The sequence below is a fragment of the Felis catus genome, chromosome C1, assembly GCF_018350175.1.
Source record: "Felis catus isolate Fca126 chromosome C1, F.catus_Fca126_mat1.0, whole genome shotgun sequence".
Taxonomy (NCBI): domain Eukaryota; kingdom Metazoa; phylum Chordata; class Mammalia; order Carnivora; family Felidae; genus Felis; species Felis catus.
Window position 1 is genome coordinate 123689035 of NC_058375.1, and position 14209 is coordinate 123703243.

The 14209-nt window shown below is 35.9% G+C and overlaps 1 protein-coding gene across 2 annotated transcripts in view; it reads left to right on the forward strand.

Moving 5' to 3' along the window:
- Nucleotides 1–93: 93 nt before the first annotated feature.
- The window catches only part of SLC35F5 (solute carrier family 35 member F5), a 37750-nt gene continuing 23634 nt past the window's right edge, over nucleotides 94–14209 (forward strand). The window contains exons 1-7 of one of the 2 annotated variants that reach the window (XM_011285239.4): nucleotides 94–360; nucleotides 1237–1327; nucleotides 1474–1615; nucleotides 5269–5412; nucleotides 8505–8567; nucleotides 10637–10718; nucleotides 11503–11693. In XM_011285239.4, coding sequence (XP_011283541.2) covers nucleotides 321–360; nucleotides 1237–1327; nucleotides 1474–1615; nucleotides 5269–5412; nucleotides 8505–8567; nucleotides 10637–10718; nucleotides 11503–11693 — 753 coding nt within the window. In that variant the 5' untranslated portion in view covers nucleotides 94–320. Of the gene's footprint in view, nucleotides 361–1086; nucleotides 1125–1236; nucleotides 1328–1473; nucleotides 1616–5268; nucleotides 5413–8504; nucleotides 8568–10636; nucleotides 10719–11502; nucleotides 11694–14209 lie in introns of those variants that run through there. The other variant, XM_045033697.1, reaches the window with a different exon arrangement.

The window sequence follows — 14209 nt, forward strand, 5'->3', positions numbered from 1 at the left end:
GCCGTGACGTAACCTCAGCGCCGCCGCCATCGGGCTGGGGGGGCGGGGCGGCGGGGCAGGCTGGCCGGCTGGGGGCGTGGCCGGGGTCCAGCTTCGGGCCTCCGCGGCCATCGCTGCCTGAGCGGTCCCTTCCCCTCGCCCACTCCCGCCCTTCTGGGCCGAGTGGGGCTGGGTGGCGTCCGCAGCCTCGCCCCGAGGGACACCGCGGCTTCAGGTGCTGGGCTTCCAGCGCAGCGCAATGTCAGGCGCCGCGACAGCTCTGTGAGTCCGAGGCCGCGGCCGTGGCGCTGGGCGGCGGCGGGTCCGGGCCGAGGCCGCTCATGGTGCCGCCACGACACCATCGCGGGGCAGGAAGGCCAGGTAGGCAGGCAGGGGAGGGCCGCGAAATCAACCTGCGCCCAAACCTGCACCGAGTGTCCACGAACGGCCCCACCCCCAGCTGTTGGTGGCGGTCGGAGCGCCCTGGCCGAAATGGTACTGGTCTCCGAGGGGCGGCGTGAGGGGAAGGCTGACAGGGGCGTGTGAGCCTGGTGAGGACTCAGGCACTAGTGGGAGCTGCTCGAGCGCCGCCTCCGGGCTTTTTCTCACTCCCTGAGGAGGCGTCACCGGCTTAACTTTTGTTTTTTTTTTTCCCTCAAAGGAAGAGGATTCCCTTTAACAGCTGTTTCCTCACTCGTCTCGTGAATTTCTCTTTCGATCTAAAGAAACTAGATGCGGTGACAGGCAGGGGTGGGTGCGGGAGCGTGGAGTATCCTCCCCTTCTACCACGTGAGGCGTTTGGAAACGTGCCCTCAAGACTCAAAACAAATCACTTCCTCTCAAATAATCAAACTCCCCTGCCAAGAGACAGGGGACCGAGGAGACACTCAGAAACAGGCGCGAGTCTAGACCTTGCCCCCTGTGGTGGATTCCTCTGTAGGGAGAGGCGAATGGAGTTGTGTATTTAGGAAACTTGGAGGAGCTATTTACCAGTAGTTAACTATTGTTAAATACTGCCGTTTGTTGAATACTGCCCCCCCCCCTTTTTTTTTCTGTACTGTGTACGTTTCTGAATATAATTTGAAATATACAGTGAATACCATTAGAGGCTAGAGAATAGTGTCAATTGTATTTAACACACTTAGGTATTTTTCTTTTCATTTGTTCATTTTGAATTTTAAGAGTTAAAAAAGATGTGATGAACCTTATTTTGAGTCGTTGATGTTTTCGTAATCATCATTTTATGGTTGTTTTTAGGTGCGCTGAGTTCTTTACCTCCTTTTAGACTCAGATCTGCCAAGTTTTCAGGCATTGCTGTTGAAGATCTCAGAAAGGCCTTCAAAGTAAGGTAAATCCAACTTTTAATTTACCGTGTGACCTTCAAACTGAACCTTAGCTAACAAGTGATGTTTGTTTCTCTTACGCGAATTTCTCATTTTCTATGGTTATTTTTCGAAATCTTCTCTAATGGGATCTGTATTTTCTACAAAACAGACTGCAGATGGTGTGTGTATTTATCATGAACCGGATGAATTCCCAGAGCAGTGGTTTCACCCAGCGCAGGAGAATGGCTCTTGGGATTGTTATTCTCCTACTTGTTGATGTGATATGGGTCGCATCCTCAGAACTTACTTCGGTATGTAATTCTTGTGTAGGAATGATGTTGCATTCTAGTAATGCTGCTGTCAATCTGCAGTATCTCTCTAATCATTTCTATCTCTCGTGCTTACTTCAAGCAGTATTTTGGGGGCGCCTGGGTGGCTCAGTCCTTTAAGCATCCAACTTCGTCTCAGGTCATGATCTCACGGTTTGGGAGTTCCAGCCCCGCTTCCGGCTCTGTGCTGACATTTTGGAGCCTGGAGCCTGCTTCAGATTCGGGGTCACCCTCTTTCTCTGCCCCTGCCCTGCTCATGCTCTGTCTCTCCTTCAAAAATAAAATAAACATAAAAATATTTTTTTTTAAAAAGCAGTATTTTGAATGTTGAATTACTTATATTTTCTTTGATAAGTGAATTCGTGTCAATTCAAGTTGAAACAAAAGATACTCTTTTTTGTATCGTAGAGTTTTCATCTGTCTTCTAGAGAGTTATTTACAAAAAATGAGACTATGTGCATGTTTTCTTAATATTTGAATATGTATCTGCTGTTTTCTAGTAAATTCAGGGTTTTTGCTGTTGTTTATAAATACTATTTTCTAGTGGAACAAGTATCTAGGATGCAAAACCATTTGTCACCATTTAGTGGATAGTAAGAATGCTTTTGGACAAATGAGTGAAAGTGATCAGAGTTTTCATTATTGTGCATATGCATGAGTGCATGCACAGTTATACATTTGCCGATTCAAACATTGTAAAATACGTGGTACACAGCGCATTCAGTTAAATTTTATTTTGCCTTTATCAGAGTACTCGTGATAGTAATGTGTTATTTTGAGTGCACAAAGTAGTTTTTCTTTCTAATTATATATGTAGTTATTTTTATTTGTTTAGTTAATCTCTATAAAAAGACATGCTTTTTATAAAGAAGTTTCACTTTCAGAAATTACTTTTCAACTTACATGTTGCAGTCTTAAGGCTAATATACAAAAGAAAACTAGCATTTATAAAATGAACTTAAATGTGAAAAAAAGCAGTTTGCTACTGCTGGTCATCTCACATCATAGCTAAGTAAATAATTGATATTGACATTGTAGCCAATGAATAAATAAATTTTTAGCTGTTTTGGAAGTAGGCTCTGGAATACAACAGCCATTTATTTTTCACTCTTCTATAACTTTTTTTTTTTTTTAGATTAACATTCTGTAGTTTAACCACAAAGAAATCTCTTTAATGTTGACAGGGAAATAAGCCTATCTTTAAAAATTTATTTTAGTTTTAAATAAATGGTTTTATTTTTATTTATCTGGTAATAAAATTTAGGACAGAAGAGGACCTGATCAAATTATAATTTAAGTAATTCCAATCTGTTGATAAGAGAATATTTTATAATTTTGTTATCCAAGAGCATATATGATGTGTCTAATTTTTCAGCCAAATATGCTCATTAAACTTTTGAGATATATTGTGTATTTCAACAAGAAAATCAATCTTTGTATTATAAAAATTTTCTAACATCTACAAAGTAGAGAGAATGGTATAATGGATCTTCATATACCTAACAACTATCAAATTTTGCCAATCTTCTCTTATCAACCTCCCAGACATGTTTTCCTGGACTATTTTAAAGCACATTCTAGCCACTTATCCTTTCACCTATAAATTTTTTCATATTCACCTCAAACTGAAAGGTCCTAATTTTTAAAAATATGATCACTCTGCCATTAACATATCTAACAAAATTATAATTTCTTAAAATCATCTGGTACCTGATCCATATTCAAATTGCTTTTAATTCACTTTTGTTCCTTAACTGAACTCCCCCACCCCTGCCTTTTTTAAAAATCATGCTATTAATTTGTTGGAAAAGCTGGATCATTTTTCCTATAGGATATATCACATTCTGGGTATCACAACAAGACTGCCATTAGCCTGGGTGACTCAGACAACAAACATTTATTTCTCACATCTGTGGCCTGGAGAGCTCAAGATCAAGGCACTGGCAGATGCAGTGTCTGGTGAGGATATGCTTCCTGGATCTTCGGTGGCAGTGTTCTCACTGTGTCGTCTCAAGGCAGAAAGGGCAGCATTCTGTGCTATCTTTGTAAGGCACTAATTCAATCCATGAGGGTTCTGTCTTTAGTTATCTCCAAAAGCCTCACCTCCAAATACCATCACATTAGGGGTTAGGATTTTAACGTATGAACTTGGGGAAGACATACATATTCACTTCATAACACACATTCCAAATTTTGCTGATTGTTTCCTTGGGGTGTCATTTAACTTGCTCCTCCTTTTCTCTTACTTCCTGTAAAATGGTACTTAGGTTAAGTCTTGATTTGATTCAGGTTCAGTTTTTCGGGAAAAATACCTTGGTGGAACTGGGTACTTCCTGTGATAACACATGAGTCACAAATGGCTGCAAGTCTTACTTTGGGTGATGCCAACTTTGGCACTATAAAATTTCTTACCAACCTGTAGGTAGTAGTCAGTTATCCATATGATTATTCTCTTGATGGACTATTTCATTTAGGGGTTGTAAAATGATGATTTTTCTAAGGGTCATTACTTCTGCATTTATTAGCTGGAATTCTTTACGGAGAGCTTTCTGTAACTACTATGTGGTTATCCTGAAACATGGTTCATATAGGAAGGGTTGAATAAATCTTAATTCTTTTCTTTTGTTCATTTTAGAGTAATGTTGCTTAGCAACTTCCATTAGTAACCGTAGAGTATCATTATACATTCATGGATTTTTGTATATTTACTGTGTTTCAGACAATTGTAGTTACTCCGTTTTATGCTTAAACTGTCCTATCTTTGACCAGTGGGGGCCCCTTCAAATTGGCTCTACTGTCCTTTGAGTATAATCCTATTAATCTTTAACATCCTATTTGTTTTCTGGTGCAAGATGCCCCAGGCTCATCTGGTACTTTTCCTGCTCCATTCTTGGATTTGGTCATTTCTTTAAGAACCCGTGGTTTCTTTTAGTGCAAGATAATACAGATTACCATCAGGATTCTATAGGTGCTTACTCCTCCTGGGTCATTTTTTCCAGGCCTTTCAGTATACATAACTAGGAATATTTTTTTAGGAACAAGAAAATCATGAGTTATAAGTTAAATGAAGGTGACAGGTTTTATATAATTTCCTAACAATATTAAACTTCATGCAATTTTATTCATACACTATTCTGCTTTATTACCTTCCTTTATGCTGTTTCCTCTGGGCTATTATTCAGTCCCCCACACTCAGCTCAAGAATAGCTTCTCTTAGGAAACTTCCATAATCCTCAAAATGGTCTGTCTCCCTTTGGTAATTCCATGGTACCTGTATACCCCTATTGTGGTACTTAACACATTATGCTGTTCTTTTCATAAATATATGAAAAGAAAGGCTGTCTTATTTTTCCTTAGCCTTTAGCACAAGTACTCTTTCTTGCATAGTAGGTTTTTGATGAATGTTGAACAGAACATTTTTTTTGGAAGTTGTTGCTGTTTTGTTTGGGAATATTCTTTGTATATAAGCAAATACAATATTTAGAAATGAGTATAAAATATTTTCATAATCCTTTTTGATTTTCTGTTTCACTTGAACTTCTAGAGTTAAAAATCATGTAATAGGCGTATTTTATTAGAGATAAGTAATAAGGTTTAAAGTCATTTAATAGTTTCTGTAAATTTTTCCTCTACAGTATGTTTTTACTCAGTACAACAAGCCGTTCTTCAGCACCTTTGCAAAAACATCTATGTTTGTTCTATACCTTTTGGGCTTTATTATTTGGAAGCCATGGAGACAACAGTGTACAAGAGGATTTCGAGGAAAGCATGCTGCTTTTGTAAGTTTTAAATTTTAAGTGCTTGTTGGAGAGGGGATTTATTTTTTCAAAGTGTAAAGTTAGTAGTGTCTCAAAGGACTGTCGAATTTCAAGTTGTTAAAATGAATGAAGATAACATAAGAGAAACCGACTTTTGTCCAAAATTTTAAATTCTTCTTCTAATCAACCTGGTATCAAAATATCTTATGAGAAATCAAAGGTGCATAATCACTTTCTTGCTGTTACCTCATAACATCCTTTGAGTTGTTAAAAATTATTGAGCTGGCCCAAATCAATTAATGTGGAGATGAAGATGAAAGTGAGGAGTAAGAAGAATATCTGGAGTCTTTGGTCATTTGCACACTGGTTGAATAGCATCTAATTAGTAGTAAAGTTGATTGTAGAAATGAAGTAATTCAAGGTTTTATTTATTGAAATGAGAATAGCATATTTAGACCATGTTTCAGATGTTTGGCTAACCAAATTACATTCTTTCATTGATAATCAGCACATAATGTGCTGATTCATAGAGTTGAGAGAAATGGCAGTTTATATAGTGATATATCTTCCTTTAGAAGTAGACACTGAATTTTTGAGAGTGAAGAATATTAAACTGCCTCTTACATTCTCTTCTTTTTCCCATCTCTCTCCTTTTCTCTTCTTTTAAAATTGTGATAGAATATGCATAACATCAGATTTACCATTTTAGCCCCTTTTCTCCCCCCCCCCTTTTTATTGTAGTTAGATATAGATGGCATAAAATTTACAATTTTAACCATTTTTAAATGTATAGTGGCATAGAGACACTTTGGTGGCTCAGCTGGTTGAACGTCCCACTTTGGCTTAGGTCATGATCTCACAGTTTGTGGATTCGAGCCCTGCATCAGGCTTATTGCTGTCAGCACGGAGTCTGCTTCAGATCCTCTGTTCCTGCTCTCTCTCTGCCCCTCCCCTCATATTCTCTCTCTCTCTCTCTCTCTCTCTCTCTCTCTCTCTCTCTCTCTCTCCCCCCCCCCTAAAAAAAATAAATTAAAAAATAAAAATAAATGTATAGTGTCATATAATGAACATTTTAAACGCTTGGTGGCATTAAATATATTCTCTTTGCTGTGCAGCCATCACCACTATCCATCTCCAGAACTTCTTCATTATCCTGAACAGAAACTCTATCCATTAAATAATAGCTAACTCCCATTCCCCACTCTTTCCAAATACTTTCTTTCTCTTTTATTTTTTTGGTGTGTATTATTTTTTGTGCATTAGACTAGTATTTATTGTCTTTTCTAATGAACACGTTCTATTTTTTACTTTGCAAAGGTGATGTACGTTATAGAAATGTGTATACATTGTAGTATTACATGTAGGAATATGTTATGTGTATATAATACATGCACATTATTGAAAATTTAGAAAATACAGAGGGACAAAAAGAAGAAAATAAGTAATTCCAACATTCACAGAATAACCTCAGAGTATTTTGGCATATATCCTGCCATTCTTTTTCATGTATTTTCATTTTATATTTTATAAATTGGAATTGTACCATTATGTCCTGTTTTACAACTGGCTTTCTGTTCTTAGTGGTATATCATGAACAACAATGTAGTATTCCTAGAACATTTTTTAATGTTTTTTTTTATAGTAGTGATGAATGTTTATTGTTGAAGACAAATTATGGTAATAAGAAGAACAAGAATAGTCTGTCCATAATCTCACCATTCTAACACCACTATATATATTTGATACTTTCTAGAGCTGTGTATTTATGTGCATATATTTAAAATTATTGTAGAAATAAGTTTAATATCATTGTCTAACCTGATTTTGCCTTTCATGTAACAATATATCATAAACACTTTTCCAGGCCAATAAATAAACATTTGTTATTATCTTTTCTATTTTATTTAACTGTTCCTTGATAATTAGGTTGTTTTCACTTTCTCTTTTGATGTAAATAAATAGGAATATTTTTTATACACATCTGTAGTTATTTACTTAGGGTAAATTTTGCAAAGCCTAATTGCTGGATAAAAAACTAATGCCATTTTTCAGGCTTTTGCTTCTTACTGCTAAATTACTGTCTATATTTCATATCACTGTTAGCAATGCATGCGATTGAATCCTTACCAAAACCCAATATTTATTAATTTGACAGGTGGACAGTGATACTTTGTTTAATCTGCCTGCTTTTGGTAGCTTTTTCTTTTATTTGTTGTGTAATAGAATTCTTTTTTTTTTTCAACTTTTTTTTTTTTTTTTTTTTTTGGGACAGAGAGAGACAGAACATGAATGGGGGAGGGGCAGAGAGAGAGGGAGACACAGAATCGGAAACAGGCTCCAGGCTCCGAGCCATCAGCCCAGAGCCTGATGCGGGGCTCGAACTCACGGACCGCGAGATCATGACCTGGCTGAAGTCGGACGCTTAACCGACTGCGCCACCCAGGCGCCCCTGTAATAGAATTCTTTTTGAGTTGTCTATATCTTGTTTATTTTTCTACATTGACTCCTTCTTATTGACTTATAAGAATTCTTTTAAGAGCCTGGGCTTTGGTGTTTGAATCTTGTTCTGTCATTTGCTTATTGCTGACCTTGAGCAAGTTATTTAACTTCTTCAGACTTTAAGCAGAGATAATAAGGTAGCTGTGGGTATGAATAAAAGCATGCTTCTGCAGCACTAGCCCAGAGTTCTCCCAAGTGCAGTCCAGGCCCTGAGATCCATTTAGGGGGTTCTTGGTGTTAATACTGTTATCAGTGTAACACTAAGATGTTTTTTGTCTTTTTCACTAACCCACCTGTCCTTTTCCTGCCAATCTGAAATGTTATAATAGTATTGTGAAAAGGTTGTAAGTTTTGTATTTAGACTGACTTGAATTTTAATCCTGGCTCTGTCACTTAGATGAAATCTCTCAGCTTCAGTTTCTTCATCAGTAAAATGAAGTTGATAATACCTACCTTGCATGATTGAATACTTGGCATTAGCTGCTATTTTTATTAATAATTATACTCTTAAAGGTTTCCTCTGGATTCCTGATTCTGTTCCTTTGAGCTGTGAATGACAGCAGCCTTACTTTATAACATGAGTTTAATCATATTTTATGTCCCATTATCTGTAGTTTGCAGATGCTGAAGGGTACTTTGCTGCTTGCACAACAGATACAACTATGAATAGTTCTTTGGTAAGTGCTTTTTTTCTCATCAGAAGTGGAATGGGTGGATTGAGCCATGACAGGAAGGACTGAAATAGCTTTATAGCACCACTATATTAAGATATAGATATATCTTAAAACTGGGTGCCTTCCATAAGAATTGTAACTTAGTACTTTGTTTCCTGGGACCTAGAAGTAAGCAATTCCACCTTCTAAAGAGAGAGGGGAAGAGTATATTGGTTATGGAGTGAAAATACTAAGGGACAGTCCTTTGTCCTTTGTTTCTTACTAACTTTGTCACTTTGTGTTCATTATTATTATTATCACTTAGAAACAAATATATTTGCTGGACACTGACAATATATAAGCAGATTATTTATTCCTCAAATTTTTATACAAATTTTAAGAGCACTTAATATTTGTTAAGCACTTGTTCTAGGCTCTAGAGATATAGCTTATGTTCTAGTGTGTGAGAGTGTGTGTTTGGGGAGGGGGAAAGAGATAATAAGTGAACCAGTAAAGTAATTAACATTCACTTATTTTAAGCATTTATAATCTAGTTGGAGAGAAAGTATGTAGAAATCTGGGTTTTTGTAGATCATTGTTAAGGCCTTTCTGTAAAATGTATTGGTCCAAATGTGACATTCTATCTTATAAAAATTTCAATGTTACTCTAAAGTTTAACACCAGTTTATAAAGTACTAGTGTGGTGACTTTATTATTGTTTGCCTTTTAGAACTGTAGTTGTATGCAGGATAGGCTACCAGATTCTCTAAAGAATTTATGAAGCTCAGAGAAAATCTCATTTCTTTTGTCTGGGATCTTTAAAGCAAGGTTAATATCAGTTGCCTCTATTAGCGTAGAAGGAAGAGTTGAGGTGGCAGACTATTCTTATAACTACTCTTCTACTGATTTTTGCTGTTATCTGTGAGATGGATATGTAAAATTTTCTAGACCAAATGCTGTAATGAAAAGTTTAGTGAATGAAGAGACTATGTATTTTTTAAGATCCTGTTGCCTCTTCATTTACTGAATATTTTTCATTGGCAGGGTTCTATGCCAAGAGCTAAAGGGAAATTAAATTAAAACATTTTCTGTTAATTTAAGAAACAGCCTAGTTAAAGAATTGTGCCTTAAATATAGATCATTTAAAGAACATTTGTAAAAACAGAAGAATTCAGAACCATTTAAAAACATAGACCTTTAACGCATGGTTAGATAAACCTGGTAGTTCTGTTGTCTACCACTTGATTATTTTATATCTCGGCTTCTATAAAAGTATTTTTTTTAATGTTTATTTATTAATTTTGTGAGTGAGAGGGGTGAGTGGGGTGGGGAGAGGCAGAGAGAGAGCTAGAGAGAGAGAATCCTAAGCAGGCTCAGCCTGGAGCCCAACTCTGGGTTTGATCCCACAACTGTGAGATTATGACCTGAGCTGAAATCAAGAATCAGATGCTCAACCACCTGAGCCACCCAGGTGCGCCAAGTTTTTTTAAATACCATTTTATGAGGTTGTTATGAGGACTAATGGGAAATATATGTTTAACTGCTCTGGACTTGGTGTCTAGTGCATTGCAGGAACTGATAAGTGGTAGCCATTTTTTTTTTCTGTCCATTAAACCTGTAATAGTTTCAGGAATCTTAACCTTCAGTTGAATTTTAAGTAATAAGAGGAAATAATTTGGCAGATATTTACACATTATATACTTGATTATCTCTTTATTGTCTGCTTTCCCCTTTAACCTACATGATCATTGATGACAGAGACTTTGTCTTCTTTCACTTTTATAGCCCCGTGATCTACAACGGTTTCTGACATAGTAGAAATTTAGCATGTATTTGTTAAAAGAATACATGAAAAGGAATAGGAGATAATCTGTTAGCTTGAGAAAGGGGTCTGTTTTTATAACATTTAAAGGCTAAATATCATAATGTACCAATGCTGTTCCAATATATTTTAGAAAATTCTCTGTAAATATAGTGGTGAACAGCTGTGTTTTGAGCGGTATATATGACTATATACTCATCTTAAATTTTAGACAATATATCAACTATTATATTTGCTGTTTATATTTGTTTCTGTTTTTGTTACATTCTAGAGTGAACCTTTGTATGTTCCTGTGAAATTTCATGATATTCCAAGTGAAAAACCTGAGAACACAAACACTGATTCTGAAAAAAGTAAGCAAAATTTAGAATTTTATAACTTAGAAATGGGAAGAAATTTTAGTTTCATTTAAACCATCCCCAAACTTAGTGATTTTGTGGGTTGACTAGGATCACCTGGCATTTCTTCTTTTCCATGTGGTGTTGGCTTGGCCTGTAGTCTTCCAGAAGTTTTGTCTAGAAGGTTTTATTAATTCAACTAGAAGTAATTTAAAAATATCAGAAATCTGTATGGTTTTATTATATATATATTTTCAAATGGACAGTGTCCTCTTCAGCCATGCCACTAAACACCCCTAATAGCAAATTATAAGAGTTTCTTGTATCGGTGAATGGTGCAAAGAATGTCAGCTTCAGTGTAAGACAGTGTTTATCCATAATACTCTCTTGCAAAGAGTGAACCTCTAGAGGAGTGTTCCGCATGCTTGACCAGGAAAATAATTCTCGTAAATTGGGTATCTATGAGGAAAAATCCAAGTAAAGTTATACAATAAATGCTAAAATAATAACCATACTATAATCCTGGCCAGGCAATATATGTACATAATTGCAGAACACTTGTTTGAATATTTGGTCTCATTTTAAAGCCTTTAAAACATTTTTATAGATGAAACCGTTTTCCTGTTAACTCTTTGAGCAGAGCTGCTCCAGTTAATAATATAACTGCTTTTCTTTGCTGTCCAAGTCTGATCATATATGGATTAAAGAATACACATTTATCAGTAAATTAAAATTTATGGGTTTTGTTGGATGTGAGGGGAGACATTTAATGATTTTGTATTATACTTTTCCTTTTAAGCTCCCAAAAAGTCTCGTGTAAGGTTCAGTAATATCATGGAGATTCGACAGCTTCCATCAAGCCATGCATTGGAAGCCAAGCTGTCTCGCATGTCACATCCTACTGTGAAAGAACAAGAATCCTTACTCAAAACTGTAGGGAAACTTACTGCAACTCAAGTAGCAAAAATTAGCTTTTTTTTTTGCTTTGTGGTAGGTCTTCTCTTTATTATATGTTTAGAACTTGAATTTTAAGACAGTGTACATACCAACAGTATGCTATTTAAGTGTAATACACTTAGTTTGCTTAATCATGACTTTAAACTCAGCTATCTGGCATCTTTGGGGAATTTGAGTATCAGAGTCAATAATTGCTTGCCATACCTCAGAGAATTCGGTAATTACTATAACATTATAGCTACTTCTGTATATATTTGGAATTTGACATTGCTTCAGGGTCAGAATAATTAATAGTTATTTCATACTATGATGTATACAAGGGCTAATAAATACCCAGATAAGAGTTTACTGTATGCATTGATTTTGTCAAAAAGGTGGTTTGGTGGTTGTATAATACATTTGTGTAAATGTGGTCAAATATTTTAACAACTACTCATAGTAAACATTTCTACAGAATTTTTTGTAGTATTGTTGATAGCTTATTATATTAATATAGAAACTGAAAAATGTACTTAAGATTTCATGATAGAACAATCATGTAGCAAATACTCTTTTTGAATAAGCTGGGATTACTTGTCTGAGTTAGTGAAAACTCTGGAGTTTAGAATTTAATAATGAATTTCATTGCTCTTTGCTGTGTATGTCATTGGAAGCAGCCTAATCCAAGGTTCTTTAGTATGAGCCTTTAAGATTTAAATTTATATTGAACTTTTTTAAACACTAGATAATGCATGCTAATGTCAATATCATTAGCCTGATTATAAGATTTTTTTACTTCCCAGTTTTGCCTCATTGCATAGCCCACTTTTTTCTATCCTCTTCCTGGATAACATCTAGTTGAGTGTTACTTTGATTAATGTATTCAGCAGTGCAAATCAGAAAATCTTTGTGAGTTATGATAATTACATATATACTAAAAAGCTCATACATTTGGATTATGCTATTAATATGAATTTCCAAATGTTTGCTTATTTTAAAAGAATGTAAGGCTCATACATTTGGATTATGCTGTTAATATGGATTTCCAAATGTTTGCTTATTTTAAAAGAATGTAAGGCAAGACTAAGATTTATTAATTATATGTTACCTAATTTTCAAATGAGACTTGAGGTGGAGAATAATAAAAGCATCTATATAGTAAAAGTTAAACCTGGGTGGCTCAGTTGGTTAAATGTCCAACTCTTGATTTTGCCTCAGGTCACTATCTCACACTTCATGAGACTGGGCCTCACACTGGGCTCTGTGCTGACATCATGGAGCCTGCTTGGGATTCTCTCTCTCTGTCTCTCTGCCCCTCCCTTGCTCATGGTCTCTCTCAGAATAAATATATAAACTTTAAAAAAAAAGAGGGAAAGATAAGAGCCAGATTAAATGGGTAGTGTGTGTGTGTGTGTGTGTGTGTGTGTGTGTGTGTGTGTATGTGTATGTGTGTGTGTATCTGTTTAGGGGGGGAGCTGGTTGTGGAATAGGATGATTATATCAGGAACTTCAATTTAAAGGAAGAAAGCTACTTCAAATGAGCACACAGTTTATCCCTAGGCAAATTGGTAAAAGGAAAGGCAAATAGGAAAACCTCATGAATTACACAACTTATTGCCTATTAAAAAGAAATACTGTATTTCCCTTCTTTGGATAAAGCAATTTTCCAACTCACGACTCTGAGAGAATGTATTACATAGATTAAATACATTACATAGGTACTATTCCATGTAGCAGGTTTATATACAGATAGATATGTGCATATAAAAAGCCTTTTAAAAATTGTGATGAAATATATGTGCTATACATTTGCCATTTTAACCTTTTTTTTTTCATTTTAACCATTTTTAAGTGTATATAGCTTTAGTGGCATTAAGTACGTTCACATCGTTGTACAACCACCACCATCTATCAACAGAACATTTTTCATTGTGTAAAACTGAAATTCTATATCCATTAAATAAGTCCCCTTTATTATCTTCCCCAGCCTCTGACAACCACCATTCTACTTTCTGTCACTATGAATTTGACCACTCTTAAGTACCTTGTATGAATGGAATCATATACTGTTTTTCCTTTTATGACTGGCTTACCTCAGCATAAAGTCTTCAAGGTTCATCCTCATAGCATGTGTCAGAACTTTCTTCCTTTTAATTTTTTTTTTAACTTTATTTGTTTTGAGAGAGAGAGAGAATGCACACATGCCTGGGGGAAGGGCAGAGAGAGGAGGGCAGAGAGAGGATCCCAAGCAGGCCTCCACACTGTCAGTGTGGAGCCCAAGGCAGAGTTTGAACTCGGGAACTATGAAATCATCACCTGAGGCGAAATCAAGAGTTGGATGCTTAACTGACTGAGCCACCCAGGTACCCCAGAACATTCTTCCTTTTAAAGGATGAATACTATCTCATTGTATGGATATACCATGTTTTGTTTATTTATCCATTGATCTGCATTTGGGTGGTTTCCACTTTTGGTAGTCTATAAAATAAAATAGAATAAAATAGAATAAAATAAAATAAAAAAATAAAATATAAAATAAAATACCTAAATAAGTTACAAGCCTAGAAAGC